Source organism: Hippopotamus amphibius, chromosome 4 (genome assembly GCF_030028045.1).
Source record: "Hippopotamus amphibius kiboko isolate mHipAmp2 chromosome 4, mHipAmp2.hap2, whole genome shotgun sequence".
Lineage (NCBI taxonomy): Eukaryota > Metazoa > Chordata > Mammalia > Artiodactyla > Hippopotamidae > Hippopotamus > Hippopotamus amphibius.
Genome location: NC_080189.1, coordinates 162,973,218 through 162,989,163, shown reverse-complemented (window position 1 = coordinate 162,989,163; position 15,946 = coordinate 162,973,218). Strand labels below are relative to the sequence as shown.

The 15,946-nt window shown below is 40.2% G+C and overlaps 1 protein-coding gene across 1 annotated transcript in view; it reads left to right on the top strand.

The window, feature by feature from the left end:
* The first annotated feature begins 14,778 nt into the window (after positions 1–14,778).
* The window catches only part of SNW1 (SNW domain containing 1), a 30,672-nt gene continuing 29,504 nt past the window's right edge, over positions 14,779–15,946 (top strand). Inside the window, exon 1 of the mRNA XM_057731529.1 lies at positions 14,779–14,843. Within this exon, the coding sequence (XP_057587512.1) occupies positions 14,830–14,843 (14 nt within the window). The 5' untranslated portion in view covers positions 14,779–14,829. The remainder of the gene's footprint in view (positions 14,844–15,946) is intronic.

The following is a 15,946-nucleotide window of genomic DNA, read 5'->3' as shown; positions in this document are numbered from 1 at the left end:
TTTTAATACACAAATAAACATTAAAAATACTAATACAGAATTTACTATGTACCAGGTACTTTTCCAAATAGGTTTCATATATTTAGTCATTTTATCTTCACACATAACCTATGAAGGAGTCCCTGTAAGCAGCTTTTGGCAGGAAAAAGCTCTTTGCAGGAAAGAGCTCTCTGCAGGAGGCACACTTTCATCTGGTCACTAACCTTAAACCAGGCACCTCCATGCTCTACCCATCTCTGGCTCTAGCACACCTTTCAGATCTTTTAATCACACAATACCTTGCCTACCTTGTCGGTTCTTTCCGTAGATTAAGGAAGTAGAAATGAAGAATAAGTAATTAACAGATGACCAGATCTCTTACCAAGCTTCCCCTTCAGTAATCTCACAAATAAGCTGTGCGAATGAGATAGCGTCTAAAAAAGATCACCAGGAGTCGACAAGCATGCACCCAGTATGAGATGGTGACGAGTCCGACCCCCAGTCTCAATAATTAACTGAGATTATCTCCCCTTTTCCGTTTAAAAACTTTCATGATTGAGCAGAATCTTCAGAGGTGGTTTTGAGGGACACTGAGTCCACCATCTCTCCAGATTGCTGGCATTCTGATTAAAAGCACCTTTCCTTTCTACTAACATCTGTCTCTGTCTTGAGTAATGATGTTTCCAGTGGCAGACAGCCGGACCTGATTCAGTAATGATGCAATTATTATCCTCATTTTTCAAATTAGGAAATTGAGGTCAAGGAATTAACTAACTTGCTCAAGATCACACAACTAGTTAATGGAAAAGTTGGGAGTCTGACTTCATGGAGTATAACTAGAAAAGGGTCTAAAGCAGAACTTTAAGAAAAACCAGCAGATGAGGAGCTCATACGTAAAGAGAGGCGCAGGAATTAAAAAAAAAAAATAAGGGGAGGAAGGTAAAAGCCTCTTATGGCTTTCATTTATCTCAGAGGGAGTGTGAGGAAACTTGGAGCAGAGATTTCTTTTTTTTTTAGTATCAGCTTTATTGAGATATAATTCCACATACCATAAAATTCACCTACTCAACGTGTAGAATTTAGTGGGTTTTATTATATTCACAGAGTTGTACCACCATCACCACTATCTAATTTTAGGACTTTTTTAAGACTCCGAAAAGAAACCTGTACCCAGTAGCAGTCACTTCTTCCCAGTCTCCTCTTCCTGTCTGCCCACCCTGGCCCTAGCCCCAGGCAACCGCTAATCTACATTCTATAAAGAGAGGTCTATTCTGGACATTTCATATACATGGAATCATATAATATCTGGTGGCTCCTTTCACTTAGCATAATGTTTTCAAGGTTCATATATGTTGTATCACCTATGGATGCTTCATTCCTTCTTATTGCCAAAGAATATTCTATTGTTTGAACATATATAACACATTTTGTTTATCCATTCATCAGCTGACGGACATTTGGGTTGTTTCCAATTTGGGGTATTATGAATAATGCTGCTATGAACATTGTGTACAAGTTTTTATACGTACATAAGTTTTCATTTCTCTTGGGTGTACACCTAGGAGTGGAATTTCTGGGTCATACGGTAACACTATGTTTAACATTTTGAGGAACTGTCGGACTGTATTCCAAAGTGACTGCACCATTTTACATTCCCACCAACAATGTATGAGAGTTTCAGTTTCTCTACATCCTCTCTGGTACTCGCTATTGTCTGCCTTTTTTGACTATAGCCATCCTGGTGGGTGTGGAGTGGTATCTTATTGTGATTTGGAGCAAAATTATCTTTTTTTTGGGGGGGGGCACTCTGTGCAGCTTGCAGGATCTCAGTTCCCCAACCAAGGACTGAACCCAGGCCATGGAGGTGAAAGCCCAGAATCCTAACCGCTAGGCCACTCCCTGGAGCAAATTTCTTGACGTAGGTTGAACTTGACCTTGAATAGTCTCTTCCGTTCTCAGCTGTTACCCAGCCTTTGCCAAGTGTCTCAGACCCCTGATAAGAATGGGTGCCTGATGCCCTCAAAAACAAAAAAAGGTAAGTTCTGAGTCTACCCACTATGAAGATCGGTATTTTCCTATGGGCTGATGCTGACCATGACCCTGACCATTCAGACAGGCTTCCATTCTTATGTTGAAAAGAGCTATATTCCTTCTCTCTCCACGTTTCTGGATTATTCCAGAAATACTCTCACCTCACCTCTGGAGGCTTCTCTTTATTGCCCTGGGAGGAATTTAATTTGCTTTTATCAGGGACGGGCACTTAGGGGTGGTTATTTTGTAGAGGAATATAGATTCTACCTGCCACACAAACTCTGACTTCTCTTATTTAAACACTAAAATATTCTCAGCCCCTCATCTGAAGAAATACCCCTATATTATTGCTGGTGTATAACTGGGTGATGGGTGTAAAGACTCCTTCTATTAGGAGCCTGTGGGATTTTGACAGGTGGTCCCCAAGGGTGTATGTGTGTCTGTTGAGTCAAGGAGAACCTTGGGATATGAGTGCAGCTAGTATATGGAACCAGGAAGTCTCAACCATCAACTGGGTTCAGTCATCTTTTCTCTGCCAGTGATGAGAGGGCCAGAGACTCCACTTGCCCCTGGGATGGGGTCTGAGTAAGAAAGTTAAAAGCAGGTCAATAGATCAAAGAACAGACAGGCTGTTGCTGCTGTCTCTGAGCTCTTTCCATGCTGTTCCATCTGCTCAAACAGCTCCCCCACTTCACCCATCCCCCAAACCCCTGACACTGTCTTCTGGGTCTCACCTACTAATGCCACATGATCTTGGTCAGGTGACATTACAGCAAGCATCCTCTGAACCCCCAGGCTTAGCTAATTGCCTCTCCTTGGTACTTCTAAAGCATCTTGGGCTTACCTCCAGCACTGACCACACTGTAGTGAGGTTACACCAAGAGCTGCAAATGCAAATGCCTACAGAGGCCAGAAAGATAACAAAAATAAGTGAAGCAAGTCAGATATGGTGATAATCCTGGCTTTTAAATGAAAAAAATATTCATCCATTTTTCTTAAATCACACAGTTCCCTTGATCTATCTTTTGTTTTCTTTCAAGAACATCATAGGTACATAAAGCATTTCACTTTTTTAGTTAAAGAAAACAGTGCAAGGACTTCCCTGGGAGTCCAGTGATTAAGACTCCACCCTCCCACTGCACGGGGCACAGGTTCAATCCCTGGTCGGGGAACTAGGATCCTGCATGCGCACGGTGCAGCCAAAGAGAAAGAGAGAGAGAAAGAGAACAGTGTACAACTGCAACAGCGAACCCCCCCTCACATACAATACAGAGTGGTGGCAACTGTGGCCCACATCCCCACATTGGCAAACTGCCTTCTAGATGATTGCTGCCATGTGAGAATATAGGTCCAGTATTGCCAGCTCTACTAGCTTTCAAAAGCTGCTAATACAGATTTTTATTAAAAATCTCCCTATTTTTAAATATCTACAACTAATTCAAAAGTTTTAAAGCATGTGTGGACAAACAGAACACTTCTGAAAGTCAGATTCAGCCCACAAGCCCCAGATCTACTAACCCCCTGGTCTTCAGGACTCAAGTTGTGCAGTATTTAACTCCAAGTCACCCCAAATTAGCACAGGGTCTGGTACAAAGAAAGCATTTGATATGTTTTTGTAGGAAAACACCTAATGTACATTTAGTGCTCACTAGACCAATCACTTATACACTTTACATTTATTATCTCATAGCACCCTCAAAGCTTTATGAGGTAAGTAGCCTTGCTAAAATCTATAGAACTAGGAAGCAAGGGGGGCAGGACTCAAACTCAGGTCTGTCTGACTCCACGTTTTTTAGAAAAGTACTCTTCCACTCCGGAGCCAGTATGGAATAGTGGTTAAGACCATATTTGTGGGCTTTAAGTCACTTTCCAGATTTGTCACTTTTCATTTGTCATCTTGGGCAACTTATATAACATCTCTAAACTTCCATTTTCTGATCTGTAAAATGGGGATAATAGGAGTTAACTACTCATAGGCTGTTGTAAGACTTAAATAAATAGACACACAGGAGCTCATCAACACACAATAACTATTTTTATTTCCCCTGTATTTTCCCCCTTAGGGTTACTAAATCATAGTGATCCACAGCCTCACCAGCTCCTTAGTACACAAACAGGCATATTGTCATGGGAAATCTTGTTACAAATCCAGAGAAAAGGCAGGGAAGTAATGTAAGGAGTCACTTCAGGTATCAGATGGCTGCCTTCTGAGCCAGCAGCGCACTTGATAGGAATGAAAATGATCAAAATAAATGACAGTGCTTAGGGCAAGGGGCAAACTGTTCCCCTGCCAGGCTGTTCAATAGAAAAAGGAATAGTTATCTCAGGTCTAAAGCTTCATCCCCACTGGAGACTTGTGTTTCAAATCCCCTTAAGGTTAGAGCCAAGTTTCAAAGAGAATAATTAAATCTGGAAAGAAATGGGGTCAGCAGGTCTCACAGTGCTTTCAAACCGCAAGTCTCAGAGCTGGAGGAGGGGAGTAGCTGCCAGCAAAGGTGCTTTCCTGCACAGCAACCCAAAGAACTGCTTGGTCCCAGGAAGAGGATATAGGAGCTCACCTCAAGTTGACCTTAATGTTAAGTCACCTATAGTCGAAAAATTGATTCTATTCATAAATTGATGCATTTCAAAACACTTAAAAATTTTTTTAATTTATTTTTGACTGTGTTGGGTTTTCATTGCTGTGTGCAGGCTTTCTCCAGTTGCGGCCAGTGGGGGCTGCTCTTCGTTGGAGTGCATGGGCTCTAGGGGCACGGGCTTCAGTACTTGTGGCATGCGGGCTCAGTAGTTGTGGCTCATGAGCTCTAGAGCACAGGCTCAGTAGTTGTGGTGCACCGGCTTAGCTGCTACATGACATGTGGGATGTCATGGCCCAGTGATTGAACCCATGTTCTCTCATTGGCAGGTGGATTCTTTTTTTTTTTTTTTGGGCACACGGGCTTAGTTGCTCCGCAGCATGTGGGATCTTCCTGGAGCAGGGATTGAACTCATGTCCTCTACATTGGCAGGCGGATTCCCAACCACTGCGCCACCTAGGAAGCCCAGCAGGTGGATTCTTAACCACTGCGCCACCAGGAAAATCTCTCAGAACACTTTTGATTTACTTAATAAAAAAAAATTGCAGTTATATTTAGTAATCATATACAAACAGAGATTGTATTCATGAAAACAAAGAAATGAAACACCTAAGAATCAATATCCTGAGAGATGTGTACAATCTATATAAAGAAAACTTCAAAATGTTATTGGAAGACATGAAAGACAATTTTAATACATCAAAGCCTAAACAGTGTTCCTGAGACACAAAACTGTAAAGATATCATCTCTCAAAGTTAATTTATGATCAACTCAATGACAATATTCCTACAGATTTTTTTAAAAGAACTCAGCAAAATAATTCTAAATTTCATTTTGAAAAAAAAAATGAAGAGATATCATACTTTTATTCACTTATTCATTTTATTAATTTTGCATTCTGACTTTGCTTTTACAGCTTTAGTGAGATATATTTCACATTCCATAAAATTCACCTTTTCAAAGTGTACAGATCAGTGGGTTTTAGTATATTCAGAGAGTTGTGTCAACATCAGCACTCTATAATTTTTCTTTCCTTTTCTTTTCTTTTTTTTTTTTTTTTTGGCCAAGGCCCTCGGCAGTGAAAGCATGCAGTCCTAATCACTGGACCACCAGGGAATTCTCTATAATTATTCAATACTCAAAAAAAAACAAAAAAAAAACCTGTACCTATTAGCTATCACTCAGCTTTTCCATCCCCCATTTCCACACAACTCAGCCCCAGGTAGCCATTAATCTGCCTTATTTTCTCTATACATTTGTCTATTCTGGAAATTTTGTATAAATAGCATTATACAATATCTGGCCTTATGTGACCGATTTCTTTCACTTAGCATAATGTTTTCAAAGATTCTGTAGTAAAGGATTTAACCTTGCCCAAACAGTGCCTTTGTCCTCAGCTTTGAGGAGGCAGTCTCTAAACTCTTGAAATATCATGCCTAATAGGAGTGTCTTTGTTTTCCTTGAGTCACCAGATAGTCTAATAATATGATTTAGGGGGGAAGCTGGCCACAGCAAATAGTCTTACAGTGGGGGCTGCCAAGAAAGACCAACAATGTGATTTAGCACGGGGGGCTTTAGGTCAGAGTATCAGTAAATGTCTGCAGGAGCTGGACTGAGATCAGCCACACCGGCAATCAATCACACCTACGTGATGCAGGTTTGATAAAAACCCTGGACACCAAGGCTCAGGTGAGCTTCCCTGCTTATTGTCACACAGTGATGCCAGGAGAGAAATACTGTTGGGCTACACAGGGAGAGGACAACTGGATTCTCTGTGCTTGGAATCCTCCTGGACTCTGCCCTATGCACCTTCCCTTGGCTGATTTTAATCTAGATTCTTTTCCTGTAATAAACCATAAAATGAGTATAACACCTTTCAGTAAGTTCTATGTATCCTTCTAATGAATTACCAAAACTGAGAGTGGCTTTAGGGATCCCCAAACTCATTGTTGGTGTTAGAAGTGAAGGTAATCTCTTACAAACTGCTCCCTCTGACTTTGCAAGTTGGCTAAACTCACTCAAGGTCCATTCATGTTTTAGCATCTATCAGTACTCTACTCCTTTTTACTGCCAAATAATATTCCATTACACAGATATATCACATTTTGTTTATCCTTTCACCAGTTAATGGACATTTGGGTTGTTTCTACCCTTTGGTTATTATGAATAATGCTGCTATCAACATTTCTGCACAAGTTTTTGTATGGACAAATATTTTCAACTCTCTTAGGTATATATAGAAGTAGAATTGCTGGGTCATACAGGAATTCTATGTTTTAATTTTTTGAGGAACTGACAAACTGTTTTCCAAGGTGACTCCACCATTTTCTAATACCAATAGCAATGTATGAGGGTTCCAATTTCTCCATATCCTCATCAGTACCTGTTATTGTCTGTCTTTTTCTTTCTACTCATCCTAATGAGAATGAATTGGTATCTCGTAGTTTTGATTGGCATTTCCCTGATACCTAATGATGTAGAGCAAATTTTCATGTGATCATTAGCTATTCACATATTTACTTGACGAAATGTCTACTTAAATTCTTTGCCCTGAGACTTCCCTGGTGGTGCAGTGGTTAGGAATCCGCCTGCCAATGCAGGGGACACGGGAAGGTTCCACGTCATGGAGCAACTAAGACCGTGAGCCACAACTACTAAGCCTGTGCTCTAGTGCTCACAAACCACAACTACTGAGCCTGAGTGACACAACTACTAAAGCCCGTGAACCTAGAGCCTGTGCTCCACAACAAGAAAAGCCACCAAAATCAGAAGCCTGCACACTGCAATGAAGAGTAGTCCCCACTTGCCACAACTAGAGAAAGCTCGCGCACAGCAACAAAGACCCAACACAGCCAATAAATAAATAAATAAATAAATAAATTTATTAATAAATAAATAGATAAATAAATTCTTTGTCCATTCTTTTAATTGGATTATTTGTCTTCTTGTAGTTGACGTATAAGAGTTCTTCCGACTACAGATACCTTATCAGATACATGATTTGCAAATATTTCCTCCCATTCTGTAGGTTGTCATTTCACTTTCCTGATGGTGTCCTTTGAAGCACAAAAGTTTTTAATTTTCGTGAGGCCCAATTTATTTCTTTCTTTTGTTGTTCATGTTTATGGGCTGATAGTAGACTACATTACAGAATTTTTGCTAATTTTCTTAGGAGTATTAGTGACAATGTGATTACAAAGAGAATGTCTTTATTTTTAGGAGATGTACGCTGAAGGGTTTGGGAATGAAATCTGTGTGACTCCATGACACTGACATTTTGAAGATTCTAGGCCAGTTGTCCTGTAAAATGTCTCACATTCTGGATTCTTTTGATTGTTTCTTCATGCTGTTTAACTAATTCCTCTATCTCTTGAATTTCTTGTGAGCTCAAAGCTAGGTCTGGCTTGATCAGGTAATTTGGGAATATCCTGTCAGAAGCATCTAAAATCAGATTGTCCCTCGATCCAGATTTCTCCACCATAAAGGTACAATTTTTTCTTTTGCAGTTACTAAGTAATCTGTGAGTCTAGGCTTTTAAACTATACTCCAATACAAATCAGTACTTTGATTTAAAAAGCTTTTTTAAAGATTGCGAAGGCATATGTAAGGGTTCTAATAAGGAAAGATGGTGAGGTAGGACAGTGCTACTTTTCACCAGGGAATGAATATAAGTAAATAAAGCAGCAATAACTAAAGCATAATGGCATCAGAGCATAAAATACTGGCATTGCAATAAATAAAAACATGCATCATATGGGAGAATAGAATGTTAGTTGGAAGGTACCCTAGAAATAAAATTGAGTTTAATTGCCTCATTTTACAAATGCAAAACCTGCAGCTCAAAAAACTTAATAAATGTTAAGGCCAATTAAATTAAGTCCAGAAAATAATAATTGTTTTTTGAGTACTTACCCTATCCCGGACATTGTTCTAAGTACTTGACGTGATTAAATTAATTAATGAGTTCATTTAATTTTCCCAACAGCTTTATGAGAATAGATTATACTTATTTTCCCCATTTTTTTGGCCAGTAAGAAACTTACACAGAAGTTAAGTGACTTGCCCTAATTCCCTAATAAATCAGGGAGCTGGGATGGGAACCCAGGAAAGCTGACTCCAGAATCTGTGTGTCTCTACCTCACAAGTTATGTCACGTGTGGCTATGGGGCCACAGCTAGTTAGGAATCAAATTAGGATCTAGGTTCCCTGAGGATGAATTCCTCCCTCTACTTGGAATACCAAGAGTGGAGTGACTGATTGGTCCTCCTAACCTGGAGCATCACCAACTCTAGCCTGCACTGGGCCGTCTGTTATAAACAGGCAGCTGACAATTGCCTGTGATAATGAGGGAAGAATGCTACAAGGACAATCCAGCACAGCTGAACACAAGCCCTCTCCCCACAAAACTGAACAAAGTACTTGGCTTTGGGGTATAATATCGTATTACATTTGCAGTAGATTTGCCTTCTTCATTATGTTTTGCTAAGATTGCTATTAAAGTCAGTTGCTATTCTCTGTACATCCCACAGACAGCAAGGGACCACAAATGACAGAAATGCTTCACAGAATATGCCTCTGTGAAAAATGGGACTGGATTGTGAAAGCTCTTCTTCACCCCTTTCTTTCAATCCTACATCCCAGATCTTGGTCTATATCTTACCAGTTTCCTGTTAATTATTTTAACCTTTTCCTCAGTGGCCTCCTTTGTCTCTCATCGCCATAGAAACCCATTCTGTCTTAAGAACTGTCTTTCTTGCCAGTTTCTTTGACCCAGGCCCTCTGTCTAAGTCCTCCTTCAGCTCCAAATCACCTGTTGAATTAAATCTAAGCTTTTTGGTCTTGGCTTCAGGACCTTCTCTAATTTGCTCCTCTTTTGTTCTCTTTTTAGAAATAATACATTCCTGGAGCAGAGGTTAAAGCAGATCACTGTCAGCCAAAATATTAATGGAGATAACTAATATATTTACATAGTACTTTAGATTTGAGTAAAACATATTCACCTACCTTACCTCAATTAAGTCTCACAATCACTTTATGATATGTACATTAAGCAGGTAACACAATCAGCATTTTAAGTTTGATAAAATTGGGGGCCAAAGAAATTAAATGTCTTGACCATGATAACACAGCTTACTGGTGAAGCTATAACCTGAATTTATACCTTCAGACTCCCAGATCATGCTTGGTGCATTATACAATACAGTCAATAATACTGCATTTACCAAAATATTTTTAAGCTCTGTTTTGGAGTATAATTGCTTTACTACCAAAATAATTTTTGTCTTTTGGCTTGTATCCTGTGGCAGGCAAAATTCTAAGATCTCTCCCATGATCCTCTCCCCATCCCCAGCTCTGTGTACATGCCCTGCAATAACCCTGGGGCTGTGAATATGTTGAGATATAAGTCCCCTGACTGTGTTATGTTATATGGCAAAGTAGATTGTCTGGGTGGGCCTGACCTAATCTATGAGCCCTAAAAAAGCAAAGAGTTTTCTCTGGCTAATAGCAGAGGAGAAAGTCAAAGAGTTGTGCTCCATCTGGACAGGAAGAAAGCAAACCCCCATGATGTGAACTAACCACAGGGGTCATGTGGGAAGGACCTGAGAGCGGCCTGTAGGAGGCGACGGTGATCCTCACCAATAGCACACAACAAAACAGGGACCTCAATCCTACAACTGCAAAAACTAGAATGAGCTTGGAAATGGATTTTTCCCCAGTGCCTCAGCCTGATGGGAATTCAACCTGGCCAACATTGTGATTCCAGCTTGATAATACCCTCAGCAGAGGACCCACTCATGCTGTGCCAGCCTTCTGACCTACAGAGACGTGGGCTCATAAATGGGTGTTGTTTCAAGCCACTGCGTTTGCGATAACTTGTTATACAGCAATAGAAAACAAATACAGCTAATATTCCCTTACTCTTCTTTAAGAAAACACATTTTATGAAACCACTTCTATGGCCCTAAGAACCCAAGATGTGCTTTGAATCACGGCAATTAGGGAGTAAATGTTGCTGATGCTGAATGAGGCTAAGGGGGCCCTTCTAACTGTATGGTAGTAAGAACTAGACCAGGCATTTTTTTTTTTGAGTTTTATTGAGATACAATTGACATACAATAAACTGCATATATTTAAAGTGTACAATTTGATTTTTTTTTCTTATTAGTAATGTATACATGGAAATCCCAATATCCCAATTCATCCTACCACAACCCCCCAGCTTTCCCCCCTTGGTGTCCATATGTTTGTTCTCTACATATGTGTCTCTATTTCTGCCTTGAAAACCGGTTAATCTGCACCATTTTTCTAGATTCTGCATATATGCATTAATATACGATATTTGTTTTTCTCTTTCTCACTTACTTCACTCTGTATGACAGTCCCTAGGTCCATCCATGTCTCTAGAAATGACCCAATTTCATTCCTTTTTATGGCTGAGTAATATTCCATTGTATGTATGTACCACATCTTCTTTATCCATTCATCTGCTGATGGATATTTAGGTTGCTTCCACGACCCGCCTATTGTAAATAGTGCTGCAGTGAACATTGGGGTGCATGTGTCTTTTTGAATTATGGTTTTCTCTGGGTGTATGCTCAGTAGTGGGATTGCTGGGTCATATGGTAATTCCATTTTTAGTTTTTTAAAGAACCTCTATACTGTTCTCCATAGTGGCTGTGTCAATTTACATTCCCACCAACAGCGCAAGGGGGTTCCCTTTTCTCCACACTAAACCAGGCATTTTTTAAATTTTATTTTTTTAATTGTCATACAGTAAAAGTTACTTTTTTTGGTGTACAGTTCTATGAATTTTAGCACATGTATAGCTGCTGTATGTAACCACCGTCACAGGATACAGAACAATCCATCTCCCCCAAAACTGCCTTGTAGGGGTCACATCTTTCCCCTACCCCTCATCCCTGGCAAACACTGATCTGTTCTCTGTCACTATAGTTTTATCTTTTCAAGAATGTCATAAGTAAAATCACATAATCTGTAATCTTTTTGAGACTGTTTTTATTTCACTCATCATGATGCCTTGGAGATTTACCTAAGTTGTTGTATGTATCAATAGTCCCTGGAATGGCATATTTTTAAACCTCCTTATCTAGAAGTTTAAAAACTAGAGAAAAGTACAAAGAATCAAAGAATGTTGACACTAGAAGGGATGTTTGATATTACCTGGGCCCATGCTGTCCTTTTACAGATGAGGAATCTGAAATCCAGTGAGGGTTGAGGGTTGAGGACTTGCCCAAAATTGTACAGGCACAAGAGAGAGATTCAATCTCCCTTGCAGTCACATAACCCATCAAAATCTATAAAGTGTGGTAAATGCTAAAACTGAGGGAAGAACAAGTATTATGGGAGCACAGAAAATAACATTTTCATTGCAAATGATAATAAACTCAAACTAGTTTAAAGCAACAAAATACTTTCTTGGCTCACTTGGTTAAAAACATTCAAGGTGGTGTGGTCTTTAGGCACTGCTGGATCCAGGAACTCCCGTGATGTTGTCAGAGGTCTCAACCTCTATCAATCTACTATTCTCCTTCTCTTTACTATCTGGTCTCTCCTTTTCGCATGGTGGCTTCATTCTTCCCTATCACAGGCTCTTGCTTTATGCCAGGAAAGATAGATACTGGTAACTCACATCTACAACCTTATAGCTTCTGATCCAAAAGAAAGACATATCCTTTCCCTCCTAATTCCATTGATCAAACCTCTAGCAATTTTCTGTCAGTCTCCTTTACTGGTTCTTCCCATCTTCCCAACTTCTAAACTCCATTAGTAATCTCATCTGGTATCATGAATGTAAATACCATCTGTCTCCAAAGATCTCCAGCCTATATCATTTTCCCCACACGTCAAACGTGTGTACAAACTGCCTACTTGACACCTTTACTTGGCTGTCTAACACGGCATTTCAAGTGTAACATGTCCAAAACCAAATTCCTGATATTCTCCCACAAACATGACCCTCTTGCAGTTCTCCCATCTCAGTAAGTGGCAACTCTATCCTACTTGGAGTCATCCATGATTACTCTCTTTCATACCCCACATCAATTCCATCATTAAAAGCTTATTGCTTACACCTTCAAAATAGATCCAGATTCCAACTTCTTACCATATCCACAACTAACTTCCTGCCTAAGCCATCAGCATCTCTTCCCAAATTATCACAAAAGCTACCCACCGGAAATTTAAAAAAAAAAAGCTACCCACTGGTCTATTTCCTTCCTTGCTTCTTGGAATCCATTTTTAACATAATAGTATAATGATCTTCTTAAAAAATAAGTCAGATCAAGTTTTTTCTCTGCTCAGAATCTCCAATGTAATCTCTATTCACTGCAAAGGAGTATATATATATTAACAAGTGGAATAAAGCAAAGTGAAGAAAAGTGTATATGGTAACTGCTATTTGTCTAAGAAGGAAAGAGAAATATAAAAAAATACACACATATTTGTGTATACTTTTAAATGGAAGAATAAACTATAAAAAATATTATTAAAGGTCATCTATAGGGTGAAAGGAAAAAGAAGGAAGAGACAGGGAAATAATCTAGACTTCTCTAAATGTACTACCTGCTTGGTAAATTTTGGCTTTGAAACCATATAACTGTTTCACAAAAGCATTTTTTTTTAAAGCAGCTCCCAAAAATCAAAAGCAAAAGGAAATATTCAGACCTAACTGGGTATCAAGTTAGTGTCATAATCACACACAGAGGAATTATTCCAAGTCACTCTAAAGCAATGCAACTTGACTGTACATGCCTAGAGAGATAGACCCTGGGGACAAAAAAAGAATTGAAAAAAATCCAGAAACTATTATCATTAGGCATATGTTTAGTAATCATATTAAAAATGTTATTCTGAAACCATTTTACATATATATATAGTAGGATAAGGCAAATGAGTATTCATGTTAACATCATTAGGCACTAAGATTTTCAGAAGAGATACACATATAAAATCAAAATAAAATCTGTATAATCCTAAAATTGCATTGGAAATATTAGTATGAATCCATGATGCATTTTCTCAAAAAACATGTGTATATGTGAATTTTTAGCTCTTTCCACTGAAAAGGCTTACAAATAATAATCGCCCAGTAATGATGAGCATTTGTAGCATCCAGATTGTTTTCTTTAAATACCAATTTCCACTTAAAGAAAACCTTCTTGGAAAAATGACTGATTCAAGATCTGGGGAAGAAAAAGTACTAAATTATCCTAGAACATCTTGTCAAGTGATCCTGGGTGGGGGGGTGCTTCTGCTTCTGCTCAAACTAGTGTGTGTGGTTTGGGAAAATTCAAAGAACCGTACACTGAGTGCATGCATCTTTATGTATGTGCGCTATACGGCTATTAAAAGTTCGTTTCTATATAATGGAAAATTTCAAACGTATACAAAAGTAGAGAGAATAGAATAATGAATATTCACTTCCCCATTATCTAGCCTCAACAGTGAACAAAACTCTTAGCTATTCTTGCTTCATCTACAGTATATCCCGCTCACCTCCCTCTCCCCAATATTTTGAAGATTTCATTTATCCTATCACTTCATCAAGGACTATGTTTAATCCATAATCTATGTGAAAGACTATCTAAAACACATACGTACATTAAAAACATACATACATAGTACACAAACGGAGTGTCCTAAAGGTAACTTACTGAGGATCACACAACCCCCCCCCCCCCCCCTCGCCCGAGAGTGTTTTGGATGTGGAGTGTGGGGAAAGAACACAGCGCGTAAAAATTTTTGAGTGTGAATGTTTTCAGAGCGTCCAAGAATTCTTCCTTCGCCAGTCTCACGATTTCCCAACCCTTTTATTTAACCCATCAATCCCTTTATTTAACCCGTCAACCCTTTTATTTAAAGTTGCCGCCCCAGGAAGGCTTTTATACTTGGGAACACAACAAGGGAAATGAGATTGAGTGTGGAATAAAATAAAGCGACTTAAAAGGCATCTCATCTTCGTTAGTATTTTGCCTAGGGAACGCTCTATCATGTCATAGCGTTAAGAGTGATGCATTTGTTTTTTCTTAACTGAAGCGCTTATCCCGTAACAACTCTGGTTAGAATAGAACCGAATTGTAGTCTTGTTCAAAGAACTACAAATCCCAGAAGGCCGTTCGGTTACAGCGCCTGCGCACCGCGCGCTCCTTCCTTTCTCCACCTCTCCTCCGGGAAAGACCCGCCCCGCGGTGCTGTCGCTCGCGCTGGAAGAAGCGGAAGAAGATGGCGCTCACCAGGTGCGTTGTTGATTTGGGTCTTCGATACGGAAGGGTCTGGGAGTACCTAGCTTTTTCATTTCTCTACCCACACTCTCCGGGCAGTAACCCGGCCCGGGCCACAGAGCGACATAGGCCGAGGCCACAGCTAGGCCCTCCCGCCGGGCGCTAGGACGACTAGGCCTCGCCGAAACTGGGGTCTTTCCTGAGCGACTTCCCGGGTTGAATTCGTCCCTTCTTTACGGCCGAAAGCCGCGGCGTGGCGTGTAGTTCTTTGGCCAAAGATGTCGAGGGGTCGCACGTGTTTTTCGCTTAAGCATCTTGGGGGTGTGGAGAGCGCTCCCTCGGGTCCGCGGCTTGGGTGGGCGCGATGGGGGTGTGGAGGGCAGTGGCTTATTTGTCCGGGCGGAGTGAAGCTGGCGGGAGGCGATTGCCTGGCTTAGGGCCGTTTGTCTGCCGAAGTCTCTCTCTTGTCTCTGTCCTGAAACAAGGATTCCTGGGGGGGAAAAAACCGGGGGGGGAGGGGGGGCGGCACTGAACGGAGATTTAAAATCAGCCACAGTAGTGGCCGCTGTCTGCTCATTCGCGCCGCTGCTCCGCACTTTAACTTTGGGCCTTAGAATTTCTTTCCGTAGATACAACCACTTCAGATTTTTGCCGTCCTGGTTGCCTTGGCAACCGCAAGTAAAGTGGTCCCCGCCTTTAAGAAAAAGATGCTTAAGGGGGAGATTCCAAGGAGTTACGTAACTCCTACTAGTTCTCGACCTTGCTGCCCCATCTAAGTAGAAAAACTTACCATGCGAACAAACGCAACAGGAAAAATTGAGTGTCAAAGAGGGTAAAGTAAGTAATCATGTTAGGACATCACCTTGAGCACCTAAACATCCTTCATTCTTCTCACATACGTTTTTTCCTGGCTGATGATAGTTATGAATCCTAAAAATATTTGAATCAGAAAATTCTTTTGGGAACTACTTCTGGGTGCCTTGCTCTCTCCTAGGGCTTGTATGTATACAGAAAGAAATATGACAGTCTTTGGCTGCAGGGAAGATGGGCTATAAGGCATACAGATATGAAACAAAGAACAACACAGAATGCTTATTGTGTAGTACTAACCTTAACTG